The 25,645-nt window shown below is 40.4% G+C and overlaps 1 protein-coding gene and 1 long non-coding RNA gene across 5 annotated transcripts in view; one reads left to right on the plus strand and one right to left on the minus strand.

Moving 5' to 3' along the window:
* Positions 1 to 25,546, plus strand: part of ahnak (AHNAK nucleoprotein) — a 39,891-nt gene extending 14,345 nt beyond the window's left edge. The window contains exons 3-7 of one of the 3 annotated variants that reach the window (XM_041797571.1): positions 2,534 to 2,593; positions 2,703 to 2,859; positions 2,979 to 3,205; positions 3,316 to 19,894; positions 20,240 to 25,546. In XM_041797571.1, the coding sequence (XP_041653505.1) occupies positions 2,703 to 2,859; positions 2,979 to 3,205; positions 3,316 to 19,894; positions 20,240 to 24,573 (21,297 nt within the window). In that variant the 5' untranslated portion in view covers positions 2,534 to 2,593 and the 3' untranslated portion in view covers positions 24,574 to 25,546. Of the gene's footprint in view, positions 1 to 2,533; positions 2,594 to 2,700; positions 2,860 to 2,978; positions 3,206 to 3,315 lie in introns of all 3 variants that reach the window. The other 2 variants (XM_041797572.1, XM_041797568.1) reach the window with 2 other exon arrangements.
* Positions 2,711 to 25,645, minus strand: part of LOC121516339 — a 29,689-nt gene continuing 6,754 nt past the window's right edge. For both annotated transcript variants that reach the window (XR_005992464.1, XR_005992463.1), the window contains one exon: positions 2,711 to 2,841. This is a non-coding gene — a long non-coding RNA (uncharacterized LOC121516339). The remainder of the gene's footprint in view (positions 2,842 to 25,645) is intronic.

Raw genomic sequence — 25,645 nt, forward strand, 5'->3', positions numbered from 1 at the left:
AAGAAAAATCAAAATGACAAAAAGTCAATTTTAAAAGAAAAAACAAAATAAAACAATAAAAAAGGTGCAATTCATCATGATTAAGTACAGAACTACTGAGATTAATCGCAATCAAAAATCGTAAGTTTTTGACAGCCCTAATACTTATACCCAAATATATATACGCACACATATGGATATACATATATAAAGATATATATGCATATATCAAACACATATATTGATATAGATATGTACATATATATAGATATATAATTTTGATCATTATGTTGATTGTGCACAGTTGATTTTGGCTGTTATGGCGGGGCCCAATGTGACATCCTGTCATTGGTCCCTGCAGCACCACTGTTTGTTTGTGTCTTGAGTTCCAGTAGCTCAGCAAAAATGTCCCAGTGTTATTAAATACTGCCTGGCTTTGGCTTACCAAGTCAAATGGATGGATTTCATTGGATGTAACTTCATTACACCGAATGATCATGTTTTCTTGTTGTTGTCGTTTGTTTGTTTTAAGTAGCAAATCTTACAAAGATCCACTTGCTATTACATCAATTCACTAAAGGCACCGCAACCTCTAGTTTGTTGTGTGTTCATCTAGAAAATTATTAAACAGCTGACTGGCCAAAGTTAAAGATGGTGGGAAGGATAGATTAAAAAAAAAGTCAAGAATCAAGGTTTGATACATGAGTTTAAATGCTCATGAAGTTATTCCTGATAAGTGTGGAAGCAAAAGTCACTGTACAAAAGTGAGTAAAGTCCAAGCGATTTTTTAAATGACCAAATAAATGATTGCTGGCTATTTGCAGCTGCATGGCTTAGACAACTCAGTGTTACTAGACTTCTAGTTTGTGGGTAATTTGGTATTGATGATATGATAAGACTGGCCATCATGTACAGATATTCAGTGTACATCCATAGATAAAGAAAAGCCCAGTCATGGTGGGTTGTGAGGGAGGAGGTGAAATGAAATATGAATTTACATTTTTTTCTTTTTATTCTGTGTTATGTATTCAAGTATACATGCTCCATGTGGTCCTGATAATATTCTTAAATGAGGCAAATTAAATTATTTGGTATGATATGCTGTTATATCTACAGTGGTGTAGTTGTGTGTAATCTTAATTTATATAATCTCAAAAAGAAGTTAACTCTTTATTTAGGAGTGGGTATACCCTAGTTGAAAAGATAAATGAATATACTCCATATACCTGTGTATTACCTGCACTACACTGCTGCATATCTTTTATGTCAACTGTGAGCAAGATCCTGGGGGGCATGAAAATGAAAAAAAGACAATTCTTATATAAAGAAAAGCCAAGTTGAATATCATATTGTGAGCTGATAAAAATACAGAAAAAAAAACAGCAAACTCAAGTCAAGTCTATCTGCTTAATCTAATTAGTAGCATATTTGCCAACAGATCAAGTTTGTGAGGCAGTAGTAGTCATGAATACAACTAGAATAAATATGTAAGAGATACTGATCAAACACTGATGTGTAATATGTTTATACATGCTATCATAGGTTAGTGTTTGTGTACATCCTTGCACCTCCATGTGTACTTTAAAAAAGCAAGGCAGGTGAATTTGGCCATCATTGATTTTTATACTGACACTGGAGCTGGGGTTACCTTGCAAAGCAGATGGATACGCCCGCTTTCTTGTTTCTCACTGGTGAATCCATCTTGCAAAGCTCCCGTCTGAACCGTTTGGGCCCGGTTAGAAAGTGACAGGACCAATCAGCGATGAAGGGCAGTACTTTCAGGTGTGGCGGAGTTGTGACGTCAGCGGGCAGCAACAAGAGGCCGGTGCAGTTATGGTAGAAGAGCTTTGCATGGATGCTTCTAAAGTGCCAGTTTTATCAGAACTTGACAATATTTCTTTGTTAGAGGAATAACAAAGGACAGCAGTGAGTTGTTTTCTTTTTAAAAACGACAAAAATCGTGTACTGACATGTCTATAGTTGCCATGGTTCGCGTTATTCCTCGGTAGCTGCGCATGCACACCTTGGTTGTGGCTGTGTCACGTATTTTGTTCCTTTGACTGGCTCGTGAAAATGTGACAGACAGAACCTTCATCCAATCACATGCCGAGTTTTTTCAAATCCTCTGCCCTTTCCCAAATGCTTAGGATAGAAGGTTTTCCAAATAGATGTGTGTAACAAATCCATCTGGCATGTCATGTTAGGAGCTGGGGTGTGGATGCAGGATTGAGGTGCAGGGTGTGGTTTACCCTTTTCTATCAATTAGAAAAAACAAATCTATATATTTTCTAAACTGACACAAGAGAGGGGACTCATGAATGGAGTTTCAAAGTAGGGATAGGGGATTGGGGCTGTGTTTTCTGACAGGGTAATCACACCACCTAGTGTTCACTATAGAGACTAACAACCTGGCTATCTCACAGGAAGAGGTCTTGAAATATAGTCAGAGGAGGTCAATATAAGTTCAATGGATTTGAAATACAAAGGATTTTGTTGAAAAAACTGATACACTGACATAACTGGAACTAAAAATGACTGCTTTTTCTTTAATCAGGAAAACAAAGATTGAGCTTCCATCACACTTGACGTTAAACAGTGGAGAGCAAAAAAAAAGGTATTTTGTAAATGAAAAACACTGCATTCCTTGCACCTTATTACAACCTGTAAGTAACATGGAAATCTGAATACTGAGCATTGATGCCATGATTGGTTTATGATTACAGATGGCCGAAGAGGAGGAAACCAGAGAAGTGCTCTTTCCAGACTGGGAGGGTCCAGACAAAACTGGGTTGACCATTGAACGGACAACTGATGGAGAGATCTTCGTTAAGGAGGTCAAAGGAGAGTCACCTGCAGCACGGTCTGGAAGAGTATATGAAGGTAAGAAAATCATTTTTCCCCTCAAATGATTAAGTTGCAGTAGTAGTAGGAGTATCATACTATCTAATCTCTGGAGTTTAAATTTAAAAGACTTTTGCTTCTGCCCCTTTATGTGAAAGGTGACCAGATTGTAGGTGCAACCGTCTACTTTGATAACATGAGCTCAGAAGAAACAGCTGAGCTACTGAAGACATTGAATCGTCACAAGGTTGGACTGAAACTACAAAACAAGGGAGACAAATCCCCTTGCCGCTCACCTCTGAGCACACCATGTCGTTCACCAATGGGGACGCTGACATGGGAAGGGAAGACCCGCTTCGGAGGTTCCAGTCCAGAAATCATTCTTGTAAGTCTATATTTCTAAACTTCTATAATTATTTATTTGTTTGTAAACTCTTGAAAATACAGGATGCACTAATGTTTTCATGTGTTCCCTGCTGTTTTCTCCATCTGAAGGGTGGAGATGAAGAGGACTACAAGAGAATATATACAAAAAAGATTAAGCCAAGGCTGAAGTCAGAAGATCTTGCAGAGGGAGTAGACGTTCGGACGGAGCGTCACAGCAGCACAAGCAGTGATGGCAGCACAATAACGACTATCACCCGCCGCATCACCACCTACACTGTGGATCTGCCAGGTGGCATAAGTGAGCAACTTGAACTTTCGGGTGCAGATCTCAAGGGTCTGAGATATGAGTCTGGGGATGGTTCTCCACGTATCAGAATCTCTCATGGCAGTCCTTCAGGTCAAGTGGAAACAGAAGGGGCTGTTTTTGAATCAAGCGATGTCTCTTACCAGGGGCCAAGGGTTAGCTCTATGGAGACACGTTTGGGAGGTGGGGGGGTTCAGACCACAACAATTACAAGAGAGGTAGAAAGAGGTACAGGACCCAGACTGAAAGGGCCCAGCTTTGGAATAACAGGGGTTAAAGGCCAGGAAGGCTTTGAGATCTCAGGTAGGAACAGAGAACAAGGAGATGGAAGTATTCAGGTGCTAGAAACAAGCACGACATTAGGCAACGGCTCAAACACTGGTAGTAGGCAGGTTGTAAAAGGGGGGAGCATTGGTGCAGAGGTGTCCTCATTGGATGAGAATGGAGGGTCAGTCAGTCTGTCTCTGCCAGGAAAAAGCATGCAGATTATTACTTCATCTATGGAAATAACACAAGGGGAAGGCGTTGACAAAAGTTCCCATGAGAGGACAAAATCCAAAGGATCTGAAACCACCTTTAGTTCCCTGCAGCCGGGATCAGAAAGTACTCAATCTCAGAATGTCATACTTGTCGGAGGTTCTGGAGGAATTAACACAAAATTAAGTGATGGCAGGATTGGAGGGTCAGCAATAAAAGTGGGCAGTGTTACCAAAGAATACTCCTCAACCCCAGGAAAGGTGTCAGTTGCCACTTCTAGTTCCAAGTTCAGAGGTGAGCTTAATGTCAAACTGCCACGAACAAAGCAGGAAACACAAGCACAGGGAAGTGACACTACTGTTCCAGGCTATGAAACTGAAAGCATTCTAAGCGACAAACATCAATCAAACATCAACATACCTGTGACTGGAAAGAAAGAAATGAGTAAAGCAGGAAGTACCGTCAAAGTTAAACTTAGTGGTGACACTGAAGGACCAGTGGAAAATTTACAACCACAAGGTGCACAAGGTGATTTTAACATCAAGACTCCAGAAATTAAAGGTGAAATGGAAACTACTAACCTTGATATCAAAAGACCAGAGGCTGATATAGAGTGTAAATTTGAAAAGCCTACTGTAAAAATGCAGTCGATTGGTTTCAAAGGGAAAGACCAAAAGAGTCCAGATGTTGAAATAAACCAAAGCAAAACAAACACTGATGGGGAAATAACTGAGGGTGACATAAAAAGACCACAGACTGAGGTGAAAGGCTTATATGTCACGACGAAGGGTCCCAAAGTCAAGTTGCAAACAACTTCTGGACCAAAACTGTCAACACCTGATATAGATTTAAATCTTAGAGGTCCAAAAATCAAAACTGATTTGGATGTGTCAGTTCCAAAGAAAGATGGAGACATAAAAGGACCCAAAGTTAACAACACAGTGACTGAAGTTGACACTGAAGGTTCTGAAGGCGGATTCGTAGTGCAAAAAATTAAAGTGGCATCAATTGGCACTGGAGATGCAAGTGCACAGGGTGCAGATGTTGATGTAAACCTTTCCAAAGCTGAGATTGAGGTAAAGGCACCTGGAGTTGGCATCAAAGGACCAGAAGTGGACATGAAAGGACCAGATGTGAGCCTAAAAGGACCCAAATTCAAGATGCAATCAAAATCTGGACCAAAGTTATCCCAGCCAGATGTGGATGTAAATCTAAAAATTCCGAATATCAAAGGGGCTGTGGACGTGCCAGTTCCAAATATAGAAGGACAAGAAGGTGAAGATGAAGGACCAGTTCTTGATATTGCAGGTCCTAAGGATGGATTCAAAATGCCAAAAATAAAAATGCCATCACTGAGCTTTGGAGGTTCAAAAGGCAAAGATCAAGATGTTGATGTAAACCTTTCCAAAGGAGACATTGATGTAAAAGCACCTGATGTTGACATCAAACCCACAAAGGTGGAAATTCAAGGACCAGATGCTAGCCTCAAAGGAGCTAAAATAAAAATGCCATCAGTTTCTGGGACAAAAATCTCGATGACAGATGTGGATTTCAATGCAAAAGGTGCCAAAATTGAAGGTGACATGGATGTGTCAGTTCCAAAGGTTAAAGGAGACATAAAAGGACCCAGAGTTGATATTGAAGTTCCAGATGTGGATATTGAAGGTCCTGAGGGTCCAGGATTCAAAATGCCAAAAATCAAAATCCCTTCATTTGGCATTGCTGGTTCAAAAGGCAAGGTTCCAGAACTTGATGTAAAACTTTCCAAAGCAGACATTGATGTGAAAGCACCTGATGTTGACATCAAAGGTCCAGAGGTGGACATTGAAGCACCAGATGCTAGCCAAAAAGGACCGAAAGTCAAATTACCATCGATTTCTGGACCAAAAATCTCCATGCCAGATGTGAAATTCAATCTAAAAGGTCCAAAAGTTGAAGGTGATGTGGATGTTTCGGTTCCAAAGATAGAAGGAGACTTAAAGGGACCCAAACTTGATATTGAGGGATCTGATATCAACATTGAAAGTGCTGAGGGTGGATTTAAAATGCCAAAAATCAAAATGCCATCTTTTGGCATCAAAGGTCCAAAAGTGGAGAGTGCAGATGTTGACATAAACCTTCCCAAAGCAGACATTGATGTAAAGGCACCTGATGTTGACATCAAAGGACCAGAGGTGGACATTGAAGGTCCAGGTGGACAAATCAAAGGACCCAAATTCAAAATGCCATCGATTTCAGGACCAAAAATCTCCATGCCAGATGTGGATTTCAGTGTTAAAGGTCCAAAAATTGAAGGTGACTTAGATGCGTCTGTTCAAAAGGTTAAAGGAGACATAAAAGGACCCAGAGTTGATATTGAAGTTCCAGATGTGGATATTGAAACTCCTGAGGGTCCAGGATTCAAAATGCCAAAAATCAAAATCCCTTCAATTGGCATTGGTGGTTCAAAAGGCAAGGTTCCAGAACTTGATGTAAAACTTTCCAAAACAGACATTGATGTGGAAGTACCTGATGTTGACATCAAAGGTTCAGAAGTGGACATTGAAGCACCAGATGCCAGCATCAAAGGACCTAACATCAAATTACCATCGATTTCTGGACCAAAAGTCTCCATGCCAGATATGGATTTCAATCTAAAAGGTCAAAAAACTGAAGGTGATATGGGCGTGTCATTTCAAAAGGTAAAAGGAGACTTTAAAGGACCAAAAGTCGACATCAAAGGACCAGATGTTGATATGGAAGGTCCTGGATTCAAAATGCCAAAAATCAAAATTCCATCTTTTGGCTTCAAAGGTCCAAAAGTGGAGGGTACAGATGTTGACATAAACCTTCCAAAAGCAGACATTGATGTGAAAGTACCTGATGTTGACATCAAAGGACCAGAGGTGGACATTGAAGGACTAGATGCTAACGTAAAAGGACCCAAATTCAAAACGCCATCACTTACAGGGCCAAAAATCTCCATGCCAGATATGGATGTCAATCTCAAAGCTCCAAAAGTCAAAGGTGATGTGGATGTGTCAGGTCCAAAGATAAAAGGAGACATAAAGGGACCAAAAGTTGACATTGAAGGACCAGATGTTGAAATGGAAGGTCCTGGATTCAAAATGCCAAAATTCAAAATGCCATCGATTGGCATCAAAGGTCCAAAAGTGGAGGGTACAGATGTTGACATAAACCTTCCCAAGGCAGACATTGATGTGAAGGCACCTGATGTTGACATCAAAGGCCCAGAGGTGGACATTGAAGGACCAGATGCTAACCTCAAAGGACCCAAATTCACAATGCCATCTATTTCTGGACCAAAAATCTCCATGCCAGATGTGAAATTCAATGTAAAAGGTCCAAAAGTTGAAGGTGACATAAAAGTCCCAGAAGTCGACATCAAAGGACCAGATGTTGATCTGCGAGGTCCTGGATTCAAAATGCCAAAAATCAAAATGCCATCGATTGCCATCAAAGGTCCAAAAGTGGAGGGTACGGATGTTGACATAAACCTTCCAAAACCAGACATTGATGTGAAAGTACCTGATGTTGACATCAAAAGACCAGAGGTGGACATTGAAGGACCAGATGCTAACCTCAAAGGACCCAAATTCAAAATGCCATCAATTTCTGGACCAAAAATCTCCATGCCAGATATGGGTTTCAATCTCAAAGGTTCAAAAATCAAAGGTGATGTGGATATGTCAGGTCCAAAGATAGAAGGAGACATAAAAGTTCCAGAAGTTGATATCGAAGGACCAGATGTTCATATGGAAGGTCCTGGATTCAAAATGCCAAAATTCAAAATGCCATATTTTGGCAGCAAAGGTCCAAAAGTGGAGGGTACAGATGTTGACATAAACCTTCCAAAACAAGACATTGATGTGAAAGTACCTGATGTTGACATCAAAGGGCCAGAGGTGGACATTGAAGGACCAGATGCTAACCTCAAAGGACCCAAATTCACAATGCCATCTATTTCTGGACCAAAAATCTCCATGCCAGATGTGAAATTCAATGTAAAAGGTCCAAAAGTTGAAGGTGACATAAAAGTCCCAGAAGTCGACATCAAAGGACCAGATGTTGATCTGCGAGGTCCTGGATTCAAAATGCCAAAAATCAAAATGCCATCGATTGCCATCAAAGGTCCAAAAGTGGAGGGTACGGATGTTGACATAAACCTTCCAAAACCAGACATTGATGTGAAAGTACCTGATGTTGACATCAAAGGACCAGAGGTGGACATTGAAGGACCAGATGCTAACCTCAAAGGACCCAAATTCAAAATGCCATCAATTTCTGGACCAAAAATCTCCATGCCAGATATGGGTTTCAATCTCAAAGGTTCAAAAATCAAAGGTGATGTGGATATGTCAGGTCCAAAGATAGAAGGAGACATAAAAGTCCCAGAAGTTGATATCGAAGGACCAGATGTTCATATGGAAGGTCCTGGATTCAAAATGCCAAAATTCAAAATGCCATATTTTGGCAGCAAAGGTCCAAAAGTGGAGGGTACAGATGTTGACATAAACCTTCCAAAACCAGACATTGATGTGAAAGTACCTGATGTTGACATCAAAGGACCAGAGGTGGACATTGAAGGACCAGATGCTAACCTCAAAGGACCCAAATTCACAATGCCATCTATTTCTGGACCAAAAATCTCCATGCCAGATGTGAAATTCAATGTAAAAGGTCCAAAAGTTGAAGGTGACATAAAAGTCCCAGAAGTCGACATCAAAGGACCAGATGTTGATCTGCAAGGTCCTGGATTCAAAATGCCAAAACTCAAAATGCCATCGATTGGCATCAAAGGTCCAAAAGTGGAGGGTACGGATGTTGACATAAACCTTCCAAAACCAGACATTGATGTGAAAGTACCTGATGTTGACATCAAAGGACCAGAGGTGGACATTGAAGGACCAGATGCTAACCTCAAAGGACCCAAATTCAAAATGCCATCAATTTCTGGACCAAAAATCTCCATGCCAGATATGGGTTTCAATCTCAAAGGTTCAAAAATCAAAGGTGATGTGGATATGTCAGGTCCAAAGATAGAAGGAGACATAAAAGTTCCAGAAGTTGATATCGAAGGACCAGATGTTCATATGGAAGGTCCTGGATTCAAAATGCCAAAATTCAAAATGCCATATTTTGGCAGCAAAGGTCCAAAAGTGGAGGGTACAGATGTTGACATAAACCTTCCAAAACCAGACATTGATGTGAAAGTACCTGATGTTGACATCAAAGGACCAGAGGTGGACATTGAAGGACCAGATGCTAACCTCAAAGGACCCAAATTCACAATGCCATCTATTTCTGGACCAAAAATCTCCATGCCAGATGTGAAATTCAATGTAAAAGGTCCAAAAGTTGAAGGTGACATAAAAGTCCCAGAAGTCGACATCAAAGGACCAGATGTTGATCTGCAAGGTCCTGGATTCAAAATGCCAAAACTCAAAATGCCATCGATTGGCATCAAAGGTCCAAAAGTGGAGGGTACGGATGTTGACATAAACCTTCCAAAACCAGACATTGATGTGAAAGTACCTGATGTTGACATCAAAGGACCAGAGGTGGACATTGAAGGACCAGATGCTAACCTCAAAGGACCCAAATTCAAAATGCCATCAATTTCTGGACCAAAAATCTCCATGCCAGATATGGGTTTCAATCTCAAAGGTTCAAAAATCAAAGGTGATGTGGATATGTCAGGTCCAAAGATAGAAGGAGACATAAAAGTTCCAGAAGTTGATATCGAAGGACCAGATGTTCATATGGAAGGTCCTGGATTCAAAATGCCAAAATTCAAAATGCCATATTTTGGCAGCAAAGGTCCAAAAGTGGAGGGTACAGATGTTGACATAAACCTTCCAAAACCAGACATTGATGTGAAAGTACCTGATGTTGACATCAAAGGACCAGAGGTGGACATTGAAGGACCAGATGCTCACCTCAAAGGACCCAAATTCAAAATGCCATCACTTACAAGGCCAAAAATCTCCATGCCAGATATTGATGTCAATCTCAAAAGTCCAAAAATCAAAGGTGATATGGATGTTTCAGTTCCAAAGATAAAAGGAGATATAAAAGGACCAGAAGTCGATATTGAATGTCCAGAAGTTGAAATGGAAGGTCCTGGATTCAAAATGCCAAAATTCAAAATGCCATCGATTGGCATGAAAGGTCCAAAAGTGGAGGGTACAGATGTTGACATAAACCTTCCCAAGGCAGACATTGATGTGAAAGTACCTGATGTTGACATCAAAGGACCAGAGGTGGACATCGAGGGTCCAAGTGGAAAAATCAAAGGACCTAAATTCAAAATGCCATCAATTTCAGGACCAAAAATCTCCATGCCAGATGTGGATTTCAATCTCAAAGGCCAAAATCTCAAAGGTGATGTTGATCTGTCAGTTCCAAAGATAGAAGGAGACATAAAGGGACCAAAAGTTGATATTGAAGTTCCAGATGTTGATATGGAAGGTCCTGGATTTAAGATGCCAAAATTCAAAATTCCATCTTTTGGCTTCAAAGGTCCAAAAGTGGAGGGTACAGATGTTGACATAAACCTTCCCAAAGCAGACATTGATGTGAAAGTACCTGATGTTGACATCAAAGGACCAGAGGTGGACATTGAAGGACCAGATGCTCACCTCAAAGGACCCAAATTCAAAATGCCATCAATTTCTGGACCAAAAATCTCCATGCCAGATATGGATGTCAATCTCAAAGTTTCAAAAATCAAAGGTGATGTGGATGTGTCAGGTCCAAAGATAGAAGGAGACATAAAAGGACCAGAAGTTGATATCGAAGGACCAGATGTTGATATTGAAGGTCCTGGATTCAAAATGCCAAAATTCAAAATGCCATCTTTTGGCATCAAAGGTCCAAAAGTGGAGGGTACAGATGTTGACATAAACCTTCCGAAAGCAAAAATTGATGTGAAGGCACCTGATGTTGACATCAAAGGCCCAGAGGTGGACATCGAGAGTCCAAGTGGAAAAATCAAAGGACCCAAATTCAAAATGCCATCAATTTCAGGACCAAAAATCTCCATGCCAGATGTGGATTTCAATCTCAAAGGCCAAAATCTCAAAGGTGATGTTGATCTGTCAGTTCCAAAGATAGAAGGAGACATAAAGGGACCAAAAGTTGATATTGAAGTTCCAGATGTTGATATGGAAGGTCCTGGATTTAAAATGCCAAAATTCAAAATGCCATCGCTTGGCATCAAAGGTCCAAAAGTGGAGGGTACAGACATAAGCCTTCCCAAAGCAGACATTGATGTGAAAGTACCTGAACTGGACATCAAAGGACCAGAGGTGGACATCGAGGGTCCAAGTGGAAAAATCAAAGGACCCAAAGTCAAAATGCCATCAATTTCTGGACCAAAAATCTCCATGCCAGATGTTGATTTCAATCTAAAAGGTCCAAAGGTTGAAGGTGACATAAAGGGACCAGAAGTTGACATCAAAGGACCAGATGTTGATCTGGAAGGTCCTGGATTCAAAATGCCAAAATTCAAAATGCCATCGATTGGCATCAAAGGTCCAAAAGTGGAGGGTACAGATGTTGACATAAACCTTCCCAAGGCAGACATTGATGTGAAAGTACCTGATGTTGACATCAAAGGACCAGAGGTGGACATTGAAGGACCAGATGCTAACCTCAAAGGACCCAAATTCAAAATGCCATCAATTTCTGGGCCCCATATCTCCATGCCAGATATAAATCTCAAAGGTCCAAAAATCAAAGGTGATGTGGATGTGTCAGGTCCAAAGATAGAAGGAGACATAAAAGTCCCAGAAGTCGATATTGAATGTCCAGATGTTGAAATGGAAGGTCCTGGATTCAAAATGCCAAAAATCAAAATTCCATCTTTTGGCTTCAAAGGTCCAAAAGTGGAGGGTACAGATGTTGACATAAACCTTCCCAAGGCAGACATTGATGTGAAAGTACCTGATGTTGACATCAAAGGACCAGAGGTGGACATTGAAGGACCAGATGCTAACCTCAAAGGACCCAAATTCAAAATGCCATCAATTTCTGGACCTAACATATCCATGCCAGATGTGGATTTCAATCTAAAAGGTCCAAAAATTGAAGGAGATATAAATGTGTCAGGTCCAAAGATTAAAGCACCTAAAGCTGACATTGAAGGACCAGATGTTGATATTGAAGGTCCTGAGGGTGGATTCAAAATGCCAAAAATCAAAATACCATCTTTTGGCATCAAAGGTCCAAAAGTGGAGGGTACAGATGTTGACATAAATCTTCCAAAACCAGACATTGATGTGAAGGCACCTGATCTTGACATCAAAGGACCAGAGGTGGACATTGAAGGGCCAGATGCTAGCCTCAAAGGACCCAAATTCAAAATGCCATCAATCACAGGGCCAAAAATCTCCATGCCAGATGTGGATTTCAATATGAAAGGTCCAACATTAAAAGGTGATATCGATCTTTCCAATCCAAAGGTAGAAAGAGACATAAAATCACCTAAAGTTGACATTAAAGCCCCCGATGTAGACATCAATGCTGGCTCAGCTGGCATTAAGAAACCGAAGTTTAAAATGCCAAAGTTTGGTATCAAGGGATCAAAGATTAAAGGTCCAGAAACTGAAACTGGCGTCAGACCTTTAGACCTTGATGTTGACATTGAAACAGGTGGTCTGAAGGGAAAGGGATCTAAATTCAAGTTACCAAAGTTTGGATTTAAAGGCCCAAAGATAGAAGGGTCTGAAATTGATGTCAATCTACCAAAAAAAGCCATTGATGTGAAAGGACCTGATGTTGACATAAAGGCAGCAGAGGTGGACATTGAGAGTCCAAGTGGGAAAATCAAAGGACCCAAATTCAAAATGCCATCCCTTTCAGGGCCAAACATCTCCATGCCAGATGTGGATTTCAATCTGAAAAGTCCAAAAATCAAAGGTAGTGTTGATCTCTCAGATCCAAAGGTAGAAGGAGACATAAAAGGACCAGAAGTCGATATTGAAGGACCAGATGTTGATATGGAGGGTCCTGGATTCAAAATGCCAAAATTCAAAATGCCATCATTTGGCATCAAAGGTCCAAAGGTGGAGGGTCAAGATGTTGACATAAACCTTCCAAAAGCAGACATTGATGTGAAAGGACCTGATGTTGACATCAAAGGCCTAGAGGTGGACATCGAGAGTCCAAGTGGAAAAATCAAAGGACCCAAATTCAAATTGCCATCAATTTCTGGGCCTAACATATCCATGCCAGATGTGGATTTCAATCTAAAAGGTCCAAGAATTGAAGGTGATATAGATGTATCAGGTCCAAAGGTAAAAGGAGACATAAAGGGACAAAAAGTCGACATTGAAGGACCAGACGTTGATATGGAAGGTCCTGGATTCAAAATGCCAAAAATCAAAATGCCATCTTTTGGCATCAAAGGTCCAAAAGTAGAGGGTCAAGATGTTGACATAAACCTTCCAAAAGCAGACATTGATGTGAAAGCACCTGATCTTGACATCAAAGGCGCAGAGGTGGACATTGAAGGACCAGATGCTAGTCTCAAAGGACCCAAATTCAAAATGCCATCACTTACAGGACCCAAAATCTCCATGCCAGATGTGGATTTCAATATGAAAAGTCCAAAAATCAAAGGTGATGTGGATGTGTCATGTCCAAAGATAGAAGGAGACATAAAGGGACCAAAAGTCAATATTGAAGGTCCAGATGTTGATATGGAAGGTCCTGGATTCAAAATGCCAAAAATCAAAATGCCATCTTTTGGCATCAAAGGTCCAAAAGTGGAGGGTACAGATGTTGACATAAACCTTCCAAAAGCAGACATTGATGTGAAAGCACCTGATCTTGACATCAAAGGACCAGAGGTGGACATTGAAGGACCAGATGCTAGTCTCAAAGGACCCAAATTCAAAATGCCATCACTTACAGGACCCAAAATCTCCATGCCAGATGTGGATTTCAATATGAAAAGTCCAAAAATCAAAGGTGATGTGGATGTGTCATGTCCAAAGATAGAAGGAGACATAAAGGGACCAAAAGTCAATATTGAAGGTCCAGATGTTGATATGGAAGGTCCTGGATTCAAAATGCCAAAAATCAAAATGCCATCTTTTGGCATCAAAGGTCCAAAAGTGGAGGGTACAGATGTTGACATAAACCTTCCCAAACCAGACATTGATGTGAAAGTACCTGATGTTGACATCAAAGGACCAGAGGTGGACATTGAAGGACCAGATGCTAGCCTCAAAGGACCCAAATTCAAAATGCCATCAATTTCTGGACCAAAAATCTCGATGCCAGATATGGATTTCTATCTCAAAGGTCAAAAAATCAAAGGTGATGTGGGTGTGTCACTTCCAAAGCTTGAAGGAGACATTAAAGGACCAAAAGTCGATATTGAAGGACCAGATGTTGATATGGAAGGTCCTGGATTCAAAATGCCAAAAATCAAAATGCCATCTTTTGGCTTCAAAGGTCCAAAAATGGAGGGCCCAGATGTTGACATAAACCTTCCAAAAGCAGACATTGATGTGAAGGCACCAGATGTTGACATCAAAGGGCCAGAGGTGGACATCGAGAGTCCAAGTGGAAAAATCAAAGGACCCAAATTCAAAATGCCATCAATTTCAGGACCTAACATATCCATGCCAGATGTGGATTTCAATCTGAAAGGTACGAAAATTGAAGGTGATATGGGTGTGTCAGGTCCAAAGTTAAAAGGAGACATAAAGGGACCAAAGGTCGACATTGAAGGACCAGATGTTGATTTTGAAGGTCCTGGATTCAAAATGCCAAAATTCAAAATGCCATCTTTTGGCTTAAAAGGTCCAAAAGTGGAGGGGACAGATGTTGACATAAACCTTCCAAAAGCAGACATTGATGTTAAGGCACCTGATGTTGACATCAAAGGACCAGAGGTGGACATTGAAGGATCAGCTGCTAACCTCAAAGGACCAAAATTCAAAATGCCATCAATTTCTGGACCTAACATATCCATTCCAGATATAAATCTCAAAGGTCCAAAAATCAAAGGTGATGTGGATGTTTCAGTTCCAAAGATTAAAGGGGACATAAAAGGACCAGAAGTCGATATTGAAGGTCCAGATGTTCATATGGAAGGTCCTGGATTCAAAATGCCAAAATTCAAAATGCCATCTTTTGGCTTAAAAGGTCCAAAAGTGGAGGGTACAGATGTTGACATAAACCTTCCAAAAGCAGACATTGATGTTAAGGCACCTGATGTTGACATCAAAGGACCAGAGGTGGACATTGAAGGACCAGATGCTAACCTCAAAGGACCCAAATTCAAAATGCCATCAATTTCTGGACCTAACATATCCATTCCAGATATAAATCTCAAAGGTCCAAAAATCAAAGGTGATGTGGATGTTTCAGTTCCAAAGATTAAAGGGGACATAAAAGGACCAGAAGTCGATATTGAAGGTCCAGATGTTCATATGGAAGGTCCTGGATTCAAAATGCCAAAAATCAAAATGCCATCTTTTGGCTTCAAAGGTCCAAAAGTGGAGGGTACAGATGTTGACATAAACCTTCCCAAACCAGACATTGATGTGAAAGTACCTGATGTTGACATCAAAGGACCAGAGGTGGACATTGAAGGACCAGATGCTAACCTCAAAGGACCCAAATTCAAAATGCCATCAATTTCTGGACCTAACATATCCATTCCAGATATAAATCTCAAAGGTCCAAAAATCAAAGGTGATGTGGATGTTTCAGTTCCAAAGATTAAAGGGGACATAAAAGGACCAGAAGTCGATATTGAAGGACCAGATGTTCATATGGAAGGTCCTGGATTCAAAATGCCAAAAATCAAAATGCCATCTTTTGGCTTCAAAGGTCCAAAAGTGGAGGGTACAGATGTTGACATAAACCTTCCCAAACCAGACATTGATGTGAAAGTACCTGATGTTGACATCAAAGGACCAGAAGTGGACATTGAAGGACCAGATGCTAACCTCAAAGGACCCAAATTCAAAATGCCATCAATTTCTGGACCTAACATATCCATTCCAGATATAAATCTCAAAGGTCCAAAAATCAAAGGTGATGTGGATGTTTCAGTTCCAAAGATTAAAGGGGACATAAAAGGACCAGAAGTCGATATTGAAGGTCCAGATGTTCATATGGAAGGTCCTGGATTCAAAATGCCAAAAATCAAAATGCCATCTTTTGGCTTCAAAGGTCCAAAAGTGGAGGGTACAGATGTTGACATAAACCTTCCAAAGGCTGACATTGATGTGAAGGCACCTGGTCTGGACATCAAAGGACCAGAGGTGGATGTTGATATTGAAGGACCAGATGCTAACCTCAAAGGACCCAAATTCAAAATGCCATCAATTTCTGGACCTAACATATCCATTCCAGATATAAATCTCAAAGGTCCAAAAATCAAAGGTGATGTGGATGTGTCAGGTCCAAAGATAGAAGGAGACATAAAAGTCCCAGAAGTCGATATTGAATGTCCAGATGTTGAAATGGAAGGTCCTGGATTCAAAATGCCAAAAATCAAAATTCCATCTTTTGGCTTCAAAGGTCCAAAAGTGGAGGGTACAGATGTTGACATAAACCTTCCCAAGGCAGACATTGATGTGAAAGTACCTGATGTTGACATCAAAGGACCAGAGGTGGACATTGAAGGACCAGATGCTAACCTCAAAGGACCCAAATTCAAAATGCCATCAATTTCTGGACCAAAAATCTCCATGCCAGATATGGGTTTCAATGTCAAAGGTCCAAAAATCAAAGGTGATGTAGATGTGTCAGGTCCAAAGATAAAAGGAGACATAAAAGGACCAGAAGTCGATATTGAAGGACCAGATGTTGATATGGAGGGTCCTGGATTCAAAATGCCAAAATTCAAAATGCCATCTTTTGGCTTCAAAGGTCCAAAAGTGGAGGGTACAGATGTTGACATAAACCTTCCAAAAGCAGACATTGATGTAAAAGGACCTGATATTGACATCAAAGGCCCAGAGGTGGACATTGAGAGTCCAAGTGGAAAAATCAAAGGACCCAAATTCAAATTGCCATCAGTTTCTGGACCTAACATATCCATGCCAGATGTGGATTTCAATCTCAAAGGTCCAAAAATTGAAGGTGATATGGGTGTGTCAGGTCCAAAGTTAAAAGGAGACATAAAGGGACCAAAAGTTGACATTGAAGGACCAGATGCTGATTTTGAAGGTCCTGGATTCAAAATGCCAAAATTCAAAATGCCATCTTTTGGCTTAAAAGGTCCAAAAGTGGAGGGTACAGATGTTGACATAAACCTTCCAAAAGCAGACATTGATGTTAAGGCACCTGATGTTGACATCAAAGGACCAGAGGTGGACATTGAAGGACCAGCTGCTAACCTCAAAGGACCCAAATTCAAAATGCCATCAATTTCAGGACCAAACATCTCCATGCCAGATGTGGATTTCAATATGAAAAGTCCAAAAATCAAAGGTGATGTGGATGTTTCAGTTCCAAAGATTAAAGGGGACATAAAAGGACCAGAAGTCGATATTGAAGGTCCAGATGTTCATATGGAAGGTCCTGGATTCAAAATGCCAAAGTTCAAAATGCCATCTTTTGGCTTCAAAGGTCCAAAAGTGGAGGGTACAGATGTTGACATAAACCTCCCAAAAGCAGACATTGATGTGAAAGCACCTGATCTTGACATCAAAGGCCCAGAGGTGGACATTGAAGGACCAGATGCTAACCTCAAAGGACCCAAATTCAAAATTCCATCACTAACAGGGCCAAAAATCTCCATGCCAGATGTGGATTTCAATATGAAAAGTCCAAAAATCAAAGGTGATGTGGATGTGTCATGTCCAAAGATAGAAGGAGACATAAAGGGACCAGATGTAGACATTGAAGGACCAGATGTTGATCTGGAAGGTCCTGGTTTCAAAATGCCAAAAATCAAAATGCCATCTTTTGGCTTAAAAGGTCCAAAAGTGGAGGGTACAGATGTTGACATAAACCTCCCAAAAGCAGACATTGATGTGAAAGTACCTGATGTTGACATCAAAGGCCCAGAGGTGGACATTGAGAGTCCAAGTGGAAAAATCAAAGGACCCAAATTCAAAATGCCATCAATTTCTGGACCTAACATATCCATTCCAGATATAAATCTCAAAGGTCCAAAAATCAAAGGTGATGTGGATGTGTCACTTCCAAAGCTTGAAGGAGACATTAAAGGACCAAAAGTCGATATTGAAGGACCAGATGCTGATATGGAAGGTCCTGGATTCAAAATGCCAAAAATCAAAATGCCATCTTTTGGCTTCAAAGGTCCAAAAATGGAGGGCCCAGATGTTGACATAAACCTTCCAAAAGCAGACATTGATGTGAAGGCACCTGAACTGGACATCAAAGGGCCAGAGGTGGACATTGAAGGACCAGATGCTAGTCTCAAAGGACCCAAATTCAAAATGCCATCAATTACAGGGCCAAAAATCTCCATGCCAGGTATGGATTTCAATGTCAAAGGTCCGAAGATCAAAGGTGATGCAGATGTGTCAGGTCTAAAGATAAAAGGAGATATGAAAGGACCAGAAGTCGATATTGAAGGACCAGATTTTGATATTGAAGGTCCTGGATTCAAAATGCCAAAAATCAAAATGCCATCTTTTGGCATCAAAGGTCCAAAAGTGGAGGGTACAGATGTTGACATAAACCTCCCAAAAGTAGACATTGACGTGAAGGCACCTGATCTTGACATCAAAGGCCCAGAGGTGGACATTGAGAGTCCAAGTGGAAAAATCAAAGGACCCAAATTCAAAATGCCATCAATTTCTGGGCCCCATATCTCCATGCCAGATGTGGATTTCAGTCTGAAAGGTCCAAAAGTTGAAGGTGATCTGGATGTGTCAGGTCCAAAGGTAAAAGGAGATATAAAGGGACCAAAAGTTGACATTGAAGGACCAGATGCTGATTTTGAAGGTCCTGGTTTCAAAATGCCAAAATTCAAAATGCCATCTTTTGGCTTCAAAGGTCCAAAAATGGAGGGCCCAGATGTTGACATAAATCTTCCCAAACCAGACATTGATGTGAAGGCACCAGATGTTGACATCAAAGGGCCAGAGATGGACATTGAAGGACCAGATGCTAACCTTAAAGGACCCAAATTCAAAATGCCATCACTTACGGGGCCAAAAATCTCCATGCCAGATATGGGTTTCAATCTCAAAGGTCCGAAGATCAAAGGTGATGTGGATATGTCAGGTCCAAAGATAAAAGGAGATATGAAAGCACCAGAATGCGATATTGAAGGACCAGATGTTGATATGGAAGGTCCTGGATTCAAAATGCCAAAAATCAAAATGCCATCTTTTGGCTTCAAAGGTCCAAAAGTGGAGGGTACAGATGTTGACATAAACCTTCCAAAAGCAGACATTGATGTGAAAGCACCTGATATTGACATCAAAGGACCAGAGGTGGACATCGAGAGTCCAAGTGGAAAAATCAAAGGCCCCAAATTCAAAATGCCATCAATTTCTGGGCCCCATATCTCCATGCCAGATGTGGATTTCACTCTTAAAGGTCCAAAAGTTGAAGGTGATCTGGATGTGTCAGGTCCCAAGGTAAAAGGAGACATAAAGGGACCTAAAGTCGACATTGAAGGACCAGATGCTGATTTTGAAGGTCCTGGATTCAAAATGCCAAAATTCAAAATGCCATCTTTTGGCTTCAAAGGTCCAAAAGTGGAGGGGACAAATGTTGACATAAACCTTCCCAAGGCAGACATTGATGTGAAAGTACCTGATGTTGACATCAAAGGACCAGAGGTGGACATTGAAGGACCAGATGCTAACCTCAAAGGACCCAAATTCAAAATGCCATCAATTTCTGGACCTAACATATCCATTCCAGATATAAATCTCAAAGGTCCAAAAATCAAAGGTGATGTGGATGTGTCAGATCCAAAGATAGAAGGAGACATAAAAGGACCAGAAGTCGATATTGAAGGTCCAGATGTTCATATGGAAGGTCCTGGATTCAAAATGCCAAAAATCAAAATGCCATCTTTTGGCTTCAAAGGTCCAAAAGTGGAGGGTACAGATGTTGACATAAACCTTCCCAAACCAGACACTGATGTGAAAGTACCTGATGTTGACATCAAAGGACCAGAGGTGGACATTGAAGGACCAGATGCTAACCTCAAAGGACCCAAATTCAAAATGCCATCAATTTCTGGACCTAACATATCCATTCCAGATATAAATCTCAAAGGTCCAAAAATCAAAGGTGATGTGGATGTTTCAGTTCCAAAGATTAAAGGGGACATAAAAGGACCAGAAGTCGATATTGAAGGTCCAGATGTTCATATGGAAGGTCCTGGATTCAAAATGCCAAAAATCAAAATGCCATCTTTTGGCTTCAAAGGTCCAAAAGTGGAGGGTACAGATGTTGACATAAACCTTCCCAAACCAGACACTGATGTGAAAGTACCTGATGTTGACATCAAAGGACCAGAGGTGGACATTGAAGGACCAGATGCTAACCTCAAAGGACCCAAATTCAAAATGCCATCAATTTCTGGACCTAACATATCCATTCCAGATATAAATCTCAAAGGTCCAAAAATCAAAGGTGATGTGGATGTTTCAGTTCCAAAGATTAAAGGGGACATAAAAGGACCAGAAGTCGATATTGAAGGTCCAGATGTTCATATGGAAGGTCCTGGATTCAAAATGCCAAAAATCAAAATGCCATCTTTTGGCTTCAAAGGTCCAAAAGTGGAGGGTACAGATGTTGACATAAACCTTCCAAAGGCAGACATTGATGTGAAGGCACCTGGTCTGGACATCAAAGGACCAGAGGTGGACGTTGATATTGAAGGACCAGATGCTAACCTCAAAGGACCCAAATTCAAAATGCCATCACTTACAGGGCCAAAAATCTCCATGCCAGATATAAATCTCAAAGGTCCAAAAATCAAAGGTGATGTGGATGTGTCAGGTCCAAAGATAGAAGGAGACATAAAAGTCCCAGAAGTCGATATTGAAGGACCAGATGTTGATATGGAAGGTCCTGGATTCAAAATGCCTAAATTCAAAATGCCATCTTTTGGCTTCAAAGGTCCAAAAGTGGAGGGTACAGATGTTGACATAAACCTTCCAAAAGCAGACATTGATGTGAAAGGACCTGATATTGACCTCAAAGGCCCAGAGGTGGACATCGAGAGTCCAAGTGGAAAAATCAAAGGACCCAAATTCAAATTGCCATCAGTTTCTGGACCTAACATATCCATGCCAGATGTGGATTTCAATCTCAAAGGTCCAAATATCAAAAGTGATATGGATTTGTCAGTTCCAAAGATAGAAGGAGACATTAAAGCACCGAAAGTTGACGTCGAAGGACCAGATGTTGATCTTAAAGGTCCTGAGGGTGGATTCAAAATGCCAAAAATGAAAATGCCATCTTTTGGCTTCAAAGGTCCAAAATTGGAGGGTACAGATGTTGCCATAAACCTTCCAAAAGCAAACATTGATGTGAAGGCACCTGATCTTGACATCAAAGGGCCAGAGGTGGACATTGAGAGTCCCAGTGGAAAAATCAAAGGACCCAAATTCAAAATGCCATCAATTTCTGGACCTAACATATCCATGCCAGATATAAATCTTAAAGGTCCTAAAATCAAAGGTGATATGGATATGTCAAGTCCAAAGATAGAAGGAGACATAAAAGCACCTAATGTCGACATTGAAGGACCTGATCTTGATATTGAAGCCCCTGGGGGTGGTTTTAAAATGCCAAAAATCAAAATGCCATCTTTCAGCTTGGGAGGTCCAAAAGTGGAGTGTCCAGATGTTGACATAAACCTTCCCAAAGTTGACGCTGACGTGAAGGCACCTGATCTTGACTTGAGAGGGCCAGAGGTAGACATTGAGGGTCCAAGTGGAAAAATCAAAGGACCCAAATTCAAAGTACCATCAATTTCTGGACCAAACATATCCATGCCAGATGTGGATTTCAAAGTTAAAGGTCCTAAAATCAAAGGTGATATGGATGTGTCAGGTCCAAAGATAGAAGGAGACATGACAGGGCCAGAATTCGATATTAAAGGACCAGATGTTGATCTGGAAGGTGCTGATGGCGGATTTAAAATGCCAAAGATCAAAATGCCATCATTTGGCTTCAAAGGTCCAAAAGTGGAGTGTCCAGATGTTGACATAAACCTCCCAAAAGCAGACATTGATGTGAAGGCACCTGATCTTGACATCAAAGGACCAGAGGTGGACATTGAGAGTCCGAGTGGAAAAATTAAAGGACCCAAATTCAAAATGCCATCAATTTCTGGACCTAACATATCCATTCCAGATATAAATCTAAAAGGTCCTAAAATCAAAGGTGATATGGATGTGTCAGTTCCAAAGATAGAGGGAGACATAAAAGGACCAGAAGTTGACATAAGAGGACCTGATCTTGATATTGAAGCCCCTGGGGGTGGTTTTAAAATGCCAAAAATAAAAATGCCATCTTTTGGTATTGGAGGTACAAAGGTGGAGAGTCCAGATGTTGACATTGATGTGAACGTGCCTGATGTTGACATCAAAGGGCCAGAGATTGACACTGAGGGCCTAGGTGGAAAAATCAAAGGACCAAAATTCAAAATGCCATCAATTTCTGGACCTTACATCTCAATGCCTGACGTGGATTTTGATCTTAAAGGCCCTCAAGTTAAAGGTGATATGGATGTGTCAGTTCCAAAGATTAAGGGAGATATAAAAGGACCCACAGTTGACATTGAAGGATCAGATGTTGATCTTAAAGGTCCTGAGGGTGCACTCAAAATGCCTAAATTCAAAATGCCATCATTCAACTTAGGAGGTCCAAAAGTGGAGGGTCCAGATGTTGATGTGCACCTACCCAAAGGAGATATTGATATGAAAGCCCCTAATATTGGCATCAAATTCCCAGGGGTCAACACTGGAGGACCAGATGTCAGTCTCAAAGGACCCAAAGTGAAAATGCCATCAATTTCAGGACCAAAAATCTCCATGCCAGAGATGGACTTTAACCTGAAAGGTCCCAAACTCAAGGGTGATGTGGACATGCCAGTTTTAAATGTTGAATCAGATTTAAAACGACCAGAGCTTGACATCAAAGGTAGCCTGGATGCATCTTTGCCCAAACTAGAGACGGACATCAAATGTCCAGATGCCAACATCGCCCTTCCCACAATAGGTCTGAAGGGTGTTTCTCCTGATCCTGTTAAATCAGGCGTGTCTTTCCCTAAATTTAAAGGTCCAAAGTTTGCAATCAAAACCCCTGAAATGGAGAGGTCTGAAATAACTGTTAAGACACCAGATACTGCAGTAAGTCTTGATGCCCCGGATGTAAATATCCATGTGAAGGGGAAAAAGGGTAAATTTAAACTTCCTAAAGTAAAAGGAAAGGTGAAGAAACCTGAGGCTGATATTGGACCACCAGCATTGGACGTAGATCTTGACACACCCGGTTTTCATGTCAAAGGAACAAAGGGAAAGAAGCCTCTTTTTGGTAAGCTTCATTTTCCTGATGTGGAATTAGATATCAAGTCATCCAAACTGAAAGGGGATGGATCTTTAGGAGGGGGAATTAAAACACCTGACATAGATTTGCCAGCTACAAGCTTGAACACTGCCATAGCCTCTTCTGGAATTGACAGTTCAAAAATTAGTTTGGAGGGGCCAGATGTACACATCAAGACTCCTAACATTAAAAATCTGTCTGCTCCTGAAATTGATGCAGGTCTGAATAGACAAGGAGGAGCAACCATGTCTGCAGGTTTTAAAGGGGGAAGTGCAACTGGTGGCCTTCATTTCCCAGAGGGTTCTTTGAAATTTCCCAAAATGAAAATACCAAAATTTGGTATTTCTCTGCCTCAACTGGAAGGGCATCAAGGTGGAGGCAGTGTTGATTCAGAACTAGGAGCAATTGGAGGCATACAAATACAGCCCCCATCTGTTAGCCTAAGTTCACAGAATATTGAGGTTCCCAGTCCAGAACTTGGGCACAGTGAAGGAAAAGTAAAGGTAAAGATGCCAAAGTTTTTTGGCAAATCAAAAACAAAGGGTAGCAGTGAAGGTGACCTTCGGGGACCAGAGGTAGACTTAAGTGCAAGTGGAAAAGGCATTAAGGTCTCAAAGGACTTAAGTATGCATGCAGGGGAAATGGCATTGGAGGGTGATGCTGGGCTAAGTATGTCAAAAGGCAAATCAGCATCATTGGATCTTTTTAAGAAATCAAGGCATCGATCATCTTCTTTGAGTGATGAAGGAGGGCTTGCAGCAAGTTCTTCCTCTACTCACCTTGAGGCTGAGGGTGGTGACATTTCATTAGATCTAGGAGAAGGCAAGGTCAAAGGAAAGAAAGGCAAGTTGAAGTTTGGCACCTTTGGGGGTTTTGGTTCAAAGTCAAAAGGCTCATATGAAGTGACACTTGGTGAAGACAGCGAAGCAAGAGTGGAGGGAAGTGCAGGTGTTTCTCTGCCCTCAAAGAAATCAAGACTGTCATCATCTTCAAGCAGTGACAGTGGTTCAAGGGGTGGTTTTAGGTTCCCAAAGCTTGAACTATCCGTTTCACCAAAAAAATGAACAGTTATGAGGAAAAGTCAAAACACATACCCCCTCCTAACATGGCAAATTGTTCAAACATTATTCCTAAACATAGAAGACACAGTTATCTCATTAAATATGAGTAATTCATCTTTCAGTTAAAGATTAGAGAACATGAGGTTGTTTAAAATCCCTCTAAACTGTAAATAAGATTAATTTGTATTTTAATAATAAGTATTTTTGTACATAGTCCAGATTTATTGAATATATCATCTCACCAAATCTTCATCCATAGTTTATGACAGGGTTAGCCATTTTGTCCTATTTCATTCTGTGAAATGAACAATTTAATTAATTGGTGTGGTATATTTGTATTTAGGAGTCTATTGCACAGAATTGATAGTTAGACTAGTTTTATTTTTTTCTCTTTTTTATTTCATTTTTTGAAGGAAATGTTGGCAATACATTTTGACACATACATAAGCATTTACAGTTGTCTTATATGATTTTCTTTTCTTGCTTTGATGTATAATCAATGCAGAATCATATTTCAACATTGAGCTGGTCCTTTTAAAACATAAAAAGTAACATGTTGTGTACAGCCTACCACAATTGCAAAGACAATCACTGCTTTAAAGCTGTTATCCCTCTAAAGTGCTTTCCCAACTTTACTGTTCATTGAAAGAAAAAAAAACAATGATTTAATTCCTTGCAATTTACCAAAATTTCAAATTGCTCATTTTAGAAATGTTTTGTTTTATACATTGTAATTTTTGTTTTGCTTGACTGTTTTATGATCATCCATATTTTATTTTCTGATTGTTCTGTCACTCTGCCTTTGTACACATCTTTTAATTCTGCAAACAATATAACAAGTAGTCACTCTTGATGTCTTTATTATGTAAAAAAATTATGTTCATAATTGTTCAAAGGAAATTGGGTATGATTCTTTGGGTCTGTTCTTTTGATTGCATTCTGCAAAATAAATGTAATAAAATGATTTTTAGAATTACAAGGGACTTTTGTTATTGGGTTTTCTACAGTCATTTTTACATATTTAATTTAATTTAAGTTGCAGTGATTAGAAATCAAAATCATCAATTAAAAACAT

This window comes from Cheilinus undulatus, linkage group 10, assembly GCF_018320785.1.
Source record: "Cheilinus undulatus linkage group 10, ASM1832078v1, whole genome shotgun sequence".
NCBI classification, from domain to species: Eukaryota; Metazoa; Chordata; class Actinopteri; order Labriformes; family Labridae; genus Cheilinus; species Cheilinus undulatus.